This window comes from Centrocercus urophasianus, unplaced genomic scaffold (assembly GCF_019232065.1).
Source record: "Centrocercus urophasianus isolate 14NV4802_14NV808 unplaced genomic scaffold, USGS_Curo_1.0 seq_42, whole genome shotgun sequence".
In the NCBI taxonomy this organism is placed as follows: domain Eukaryota; kingdom Metazoa; phylum Chordata; class Aves; order Galliformes; family Phasianidae; genus Centrocercus; species Centrocercus urophasianus.
The window spans coordinates 424,526-431,716 of record NW_024885000.1 but is presented as its reverse complement, the minus strand read 5'-3'; the positions used below and the strand labels follow the sequence as shown (position 1 = coordinate 431,716).

The window sequence follows — 7,191 nt, the reverse complement described above, 5'->3', positions numbered from 1 at the left end:
GGGAGCGTGAGCACAGGGCTGCTCAAACAAGCACTGTGCCAGCTGGAACCTCTCCCGAAGGCGCAGACCTCCACCTCCCAGACACCGAGCGGAGATCTGGGCAAAGCCCGCCTTCCACATCCCATGGGCTTGTGCTGGGAAACGTGTAGCCAGAGAGGGCAGGGATATCAGACCTGTGGAATGAGGAATGATGGAGCATTTGGAGCCTGAGATGTTTGCCTAGCACTTGGCTGCTTCCAAGCATTATTTTAGCTGCACAACACCCTTGTGTGTGGTTGGATGTTGAGTTTGCTCCTGCCATAAATGGACTACCTGCAGCAAGCCTGGCTGTGTCCTCTGCTCTTACCCCCTCACTTTTATTATGTAGGTATTATGAAGAGGTAATATTTTCAGCTTCATTCGGTTTCATTTGTACCAAAAAAAGAAAAAGAAAAAAGAAAAAAAAAAGGAACATACAGACTGTGAAATAAAAAAACAGACTACATATGCTTAATCTTATTTTCACTGCTTTTATTTCTCCACAGTATAGTCTGGAAAGAAACCCATCTTCAATGCAAAGATTTCTCAAGAGAAGGGATCTGGGCTCTGCGGGGATGGAGATGCCCCAATGCACAGAGCTGTGGCACGGCACTGAGGCTGCCTACACAGCAGTGGCAAAGCCCACGCGGTTGTTGCCCATGTCATAGATGGAGTAGTAGACCCTCAGGAAGACATCTCCAAGAATCCAGAGGGGCTGCCCAGTCTCGGAGGGCAGGTAGGTGGATTCAATCCCAACAGTGCAGTAGCCGCTGTTGCTCTGTCAAGAAGGAATAACTGTGTTGGAAAGCTCTGGCTGCACAACTCCAGCCGGCACCCTCCAGCTGTCCCCCAGCCCAAAGTGCCCCCGGCTGCTCTCCCTCAGGTTCTCATGCTGTACCTGGAGCATGTAGGCAGAGGGAGGCAGGGGGAAGCTGTTGCCGCTGATGACGAAGGTGAGGGTGGGCATGTACTCGATGTTGCTGCAGCTTGCCACGTACTGGGGAAAGAGAAACCACCACAGGTTTGTGCCTGGTGAGTTCTGTCAGTGATCCATGAACCCAGACATGCACACTTTACTAGATCCATCATTTCCTCTGCAGGGATTAGAGCAAAGCCTCAAGGATGTGGTTTAGTGGGGCACTGGTGGTAGGCAGGCAGCTGGACTGGATCGTCTTGGAGGATTTTTCCAACCTCAGTCATTCTCTGAAACTGGATTTCCAGTGCTCCTCCAACCCAAGTGCTTGACAGCAACTGCTCACCCACGATAGATGCATCTCCCGCCTCTTCCCCCTCATTTTCCCAGCCCACTCTCCCTACCTGGCCGTTGCTATCAGCTTGAGCTCCAATGTACTGCATCAGCTTGCTGAAGACCTGGTTGGGAACGGTGAGGAGGGAGGTCCCCGTATCGACGATCCCCTGGCAGCCCTGGCTGCACCAGCCACTGTTCTGCCCACCAACAGTGAAGCTACGGGTAGAGAAAACAGGCAGCTCATGAAACTCCCTGCTGCTGCAGGAGGAACACAGGGACATGGTATGAGGAATGTTCTCTACAGTTATACATCAACATTGACAAGAATAGCCCTCAGAGCCCAGAAAGCCTGAGATTTGGGATCCCTGAAGCCACCAGAGGTGACAGAAAGATTCCTCCTATGGCTGCAGATCTAAGAACAACCAGAGCTGGTGTGGAGGAAGCTGGAGAAAGCAACACTTTACTCTTCGATCCCGATCTGCCAGTAGGTGGTCTGGACGACAGGAGTCCAGAAGATCTGCCCCGTGTACAGGTTGGGGTTGACGCCGCCGAGGATGAGCTCACCACCTTGGCTGCCTTCCTGCCTGCGGGAGGAAGGCACAAGTGATAGAATCATAGAATCATGGAGTGTCGGAGTTGGAACGGACCTCTAAAGGCCATTCGGTCCCATGGCCTGCAGTGCACAGGGACACCCACAGCTCCATCAGTGCTCACAGCCCCATCCCTGCTCTTGGGGGTCTCTGGGGATGGGACATCACCATGGGCAGCCCGTGCAGCGCCTCACCGCCCTGACTGCAGAAGACTTTGCTCTTATATCCAACCTAAACCTCCTCTCTTTCAGTTTGAAACCATTTCCCCTCGTCCTATCACACAGACCCTGCTATAGAGTCTGACCTCTCCTTCTTACAGCCCCTTTAGATACTGAAGGTCACACTCATGGGTATCAGTAGAAATCAGCAGCTACCAGTACCAGCCAGCATGCCAGTAAGTAGAAGGGGTGGGGCAAACAGGAAAGGAGGAAGGAAGCATCAGCTGATGGGCTCTCATGAAGGTTTAAACAAGAAAAATAACAGAATATCCTTGGGAAGCACAAAGGCAGCACAAGGTGGAAGGAAGAACAGGAGCATCCCTACCCGCTCAGGTAGAAGCTGAAGATGGGGGAGTCCAGCAGGTTTTCCTGCAGCATTTTCTGCATCACAGTGGTGGCTCCACCAGCAGAGATGGCAGGGAAGGCCAACCCCAGGATGCCATCGAAGGGAGAGTACAGAAAGTTGGTGCCAGGCTCCGTCTCGCTCAGGCCGAACTCCTGGTTTGTGATGGAGATGCCCTGGATCTAGGGATGAGGAAAAGAGGCAGAGCTGCTCTGAGAGCACAGCATGGAGCACTGTGACCCACAGGCACAGTAGGCCATGCAGTGGGGCACCAAGCCAACACGGGGCTCCATCCTGCAGCTGTAAGTGTACATCAGAACAGGGGACTAAGTTAGAGCCAAGAACAAAGTTCCCCTGATTTGCTCCTAAGGGAACACCCCCAGCCTCCAGAAGTGATCAGCCCATGTTTTTCTAACTGCGTATCCTCGGCTCAAGGCTGCAGGGCAAAGTTGGGGCACCCCTCACTCCCCCCATCTGCAGTGTCACTCACTGTCACTGTGTCAAAGCCAAAGATGCCGGTGAGGCTGCCGGATCCATACTGCAGGGAGAAGAACTCATTCTGAGTTGAAAATGTGGAGGACTCATTGGGGTTGAACTCGTTGTGGTTGGCTAGATTGGAAAAACAAAGCAGAAGAGTGATTGTTCCATCGAGGGGCACTCAACCAGAGGCTGAGTGGCAAGAGAGGTTCAGGGCAAGCAACAGGGACCTGCAATCAAAGCACACATGTGGGCTGCTTTTGATAAAACAGGTGGTAATCATTGCTTGTGGTAAATACAACAGTGGCAGCCAGAAGTCCCCCTGCTGCCCAGGACCCCCCTTCCTGCTCAGGTGCTCACCGCAGGCCTGGCTCTGGCAGAGCGTGGAGGGCACCCACAGGTTGGAGGAGCCGGTGTCGAAGAGCACCAGGAAGTTCTGCGGGGGGGTCCCGATGCTGATCTCCCCATAATAGGACATCTGGAGGAAAGGGAATAATTTTTACCCCATGCAACTCCTCAGGCGTGCATGCTAAATCTCAGCCCATGCAGCCACAGGACCGCAGGTTTCCAGGGGCTGCAGGGTTTGCCAGATTCCTGCTGTCTGTTTCCAACAGCACTGTGCACTGTGCCCTGAACACGGCATTGCTCTCTGCTGCTTCTCCCACCAGTGCAGGCACGGCACAGCAGCTGTGTTTACAAGCAGCACAGAGGCACGCGGACCCTTCCTGCAGTGCCACTGTCAGTGTATTTCCAAAACAGAGTACACAGCTGAGCAGCTCCATCAGCACTCACACAAATACCCCTCTTTTCCTGCACGACCACAAGAACAGCTCCTGAAATGAACCACTGGTTCAAGGTCTTACACTGAGCTTCCCAGACTTCTCTATTCACGTCTCCTTTTCCCCCCACTGTTCCCAAGGGATGGATACTCACATCCATGCTGTTCGCCAGGGGCTCATAGGCAGTGGCAAAGTTGCTGAAGAACTTGTAAGCAGGATCATAGTAGTGGTGATTGGCCAGGTAGTCGTGGAGCACGCCGCTCTCCTTCATCGCCTCCCTGATGGACTTGCCCTTCTTCAGAGGAACCCTGCAGGCAACGAGCAGCAGCCATCAGCTCAGTGTGACAGGAAGCAAGTTTCCATCACAATCCCTCGTTTTTGCTCTCCGTTGGTCTTTTTTCCCTCCCTCCCTGCCCTGCTTGATGCTCACCTGCATGCAGGCCCCAGTTAAAACCCAGTGCTCCCAGTGCACGTTTCACATTGCCGCCCTCCCGACTTGCCACTATCCCAGGGGCAGCCAAACCCTCCCCACTCACCGCAGCAGCCCCTCGCAGAGGTGCAGGCACAGCACGGTGAGGATCAGCCACTTCATGGTGAGCTGCTCTCGCAGGCCGTTCCAGTAGACCTCCAGAACTCTACCTGCACCCTTATATACCCCACCATGGCCCCTACTGCCTCCACCAGTGCCATGCACGCAGCCAAGGGTTATCACTGCAGCCCAAAAATTCCCCCGCGGTGCTAAGGAATATCTTGGAAACTCTAAAGTCAAATATCAGCAGCAAACACCCATCTGTTTGCAAGCTATTCCTTGAAAGAAAAAGAAACAGCTGATAAGAGCGACCCTGTAAAATTAAGCAAAAGTCCTAAGAGTCGAGTTCACTGCTGCCCAACTTCTTTTTGACTTGATAGGGTTATCAAAGACTCCCTTGAAAGAAGGGGAAAAGATTTCATTGTGTTTTCCAGGAATATGATGGAAAGAATAACACGGGTTATCAAGAGCTCTGTTATCTCCCGTTTCCATTCCAGTTCTTACCTCTTGCATTTTTGAAAGTCCCAGAATGACCCTGGGGGAAGGAAACACAAGGGCTTGGGTTGGAAAGACACTGCACGCCAAGGCACGCTCCCTTTGGAAGGTGCACATGGCTCCATTGACTGCTCTGAGATGCACTGCTGCTGGGAAGGGCTGTCAGGAGGGACTTTCAAAAGGCAAAGCATTAAACTGCCCCTGTGCACAGTGAGATCATAGCAGCTGGAAAAGCAGGCAGATCCACTCCATACAGAGCGATGGCAGAATCCATGGGATGGGCCAACAGGGTTTGTACCCTAAGAGGTCTCATAGAAGGGCCAGTGGTTCAGAAACTCAGCTGCCACGTTTACCTCTCCCTCCTTCAGAGGTGCAGGGGCTCAAGGAAAAGGAACACAGCCACGCAGAGCTGTTGGCATCATTGGTTCTCTCCCCCTCAGCTGCACAATTTAGGAACACACTCCATGGCAAACATTGCGTGTTCTGCCTTACTATCAGAAGTACAAAATATCTTTCAGCTCAAATGTAATCTTATCATCGAGGTCTGGCTTCACCCCTTGGCCAAAACAAGAGGAACAGAAACAATGGGATTGACCGGGGACGCCAAGGGACAACATTTCCATATGGACTGGATTGGCTTTTTATGGAACCTATATCTCACCTTCAGAGTCTGTAAGGACGAGACAACGGACCCAGTGTCTGCTCATGGTGGAGGTGCACAATTTACTGCCACCTGCAAAAAAACCCAACTGTGCTCTAGAAAAGAGGCTGGCTGCTGGTGGCGCCATCTCCAGGGACAGCTCAGAGGTAATTCCCCCCTTTCAACCGTGACCATGTTCAATAATTGCCACTTTGTCTCTTTCTTCTTTCCTGAAGGCTCAAGGTCATCTGGATTTAAAAAACAGCAAACTCAGAGCATCTTCAAATTAGAGTTTCTAATACCTAATGCTTGTGGGTCCTTGTTTGTTTGCAGTAAGAGAAAGGAGCAAGTGTACAACTCAGAACAGCAGGTTTGGCAGCAGTAGCAGGGGTTACTTAGGAGTTATGCACAGCTGGTAAGATGTCCAAACCGCCCAAATTCAGGAGAAAGCTGAAGATCCTCAAGGTGAAAGCAGCCTGATGCAATGTGCCCAGCACAAGGACACTGCTTGGGGGAAGGCAGCAAGCACTGCTCCAGTGGCGCATGAGGCCCACAGGGAAGTCCAGCTTCACACCATCCCACGCCCCTCCCCTGAGCCTTTAATTTTAGATAAAAAGCAAAGCCTACTTGGAACTGCGTCACTTCTTCTCCCCGCAACACACAAAGGAAGACACAAGCCCTGTATCGTCACCGTATTCCATTTATTCAGTATACACTCGTAGTGCGCGTTAACAAGACACGAGCTCCTCAGTCACACAGCGCTATTGTTCTTCACCTGCGAGGTTACACCTGGGTGAAACACAGAGGCTGACTGACACCACGAGGCAGCCTGCAGAAGCGCGATGCAGGGAGGGCGGCCCCCTGGGCACAGCAGCCCCATCCCCAGCGGCCGCGGCCCGAAGCACCGCCGCTTTTCTGCCGTGTCAGAATTGCTCAGAGGCAGCAGGACGAGTCGCAGAGAGGGGAAGCGCAGAGGAGAGCTCGAGAGATCGCAGATGCACCTGGGCCTCCCGACTTCATCATCACATCCAGCAATGGAAGAAAAACAAATGAGTTCCTTCTTGAGAATTTGCTTTTCTCTACGCCTCGGCCTGTGGCTGCCAACTTCAAAGCTCTCCAGACTTGCCCTAATGTATTCACCTCTGGTCCTGTTTGGGAACGGGAACCTAAACCTGTTCTGCTGCCTGAGCACGGCGCTTCAGGAGGAGCCAGGCTGCGGGGGAAGTCAAGCTTCAGCCCCCCAAGCTGAGTTTGGGCCTGAGGGTTGGAACCTGATGACCCACGGGGTCCCTTCCAGCCCAAGCCATTTTACGATTCTATATGAGGCAATGCATTCATTAACAACTGCTCGTTAATGACGCTTCACAGTCGAGATACAACCCGAGAAAGGCTAAGCAGCACAACACGGAGGGACAGAAGAACGACTTTGAGAGCAAACAGCTGAGAACGTACAGAAGTGGTGCTGAGCCCTGACAGAGAGCTCCCACTCGTATCTCAAGAGCATCGCACCAACGCTTTGGTGCCTCTTCCCCCATTTTGCCACAGTGACACTGAGGCACAGAGAAAGGACACCCAGCGCCCATAGGCACGGAGCAGAACCAGAGCTGGGAACACTGCTGGGATGGGGCTCTGGGGCTCGGAGGGATGCAACCAGAAACACGGACAGCAGGAGCTGAAGCTGGGTTTGGGCTTCCTCACAGCAACCAGCATGGCTTGGGTAAGAAAAACAACACATAGTGCTTCGGTAACATCTGGGACATTCAAAGCTCTTTGCAAAAATATTGGTCTTTTAATCCTCAGCCTCTCCTTTGCCACACTCTCTCTGTAAGGCAAAAACAGCTCACAAATAACCA

The 7,191-nt window shown here is 52.5% G+C and overlaps 1 protein-coding gene across 2 annotated transcripts; it reads right to left on the bottom strand.

Annotated features, from left to right (window-relative positions):
• Positions 1 to 495: 495 nt before the first annotated feature.
• On the bottom strand, positions 496 to 5,401 carry PGC (progastricsin). 2 transcript variants are annotated; one of them, XM_042833693.1, is made up of 10 exons: positions 5,360 to 5,375; positions 4,211 to 4,481; positions 3,829 to 3,982; positions 3,256 to 3,373; positions 2,909 to 3,027; positions 2,401 to 2,600; positions 1,732 to 1,851; positions 1,336 to 1,483; positions 917 to 1,015; positions 496 to 796 (listed from the first exon to the last, which is right to left on the bottom strand). In XM_042833693.1, exons 2-10 carry the CDS (start codon positions 4,264 to 4,266, stop codon positions 641 to 643), a joined length of 1,170 nt encoding a protein of 389 aa, XP_042689627.1. In that variant the 5' UTR covers positions 4,267 to 4,481; positions 5,360 to 5,375; the 3' UTR covers positions 496 to 640. The 2 variants fall into 2 exon arrangements, with proteins under 2 accessions (XP_042689627.1, XP_042689626.1); XM_042833692.1 differs by lacking the exon at positions 4,211 to 4,481 and having other exon boundaries at positions 4,708 to 5,401.
• Positions 5,402 to 7,191: the final 1,790 nt, after the last annotated feature.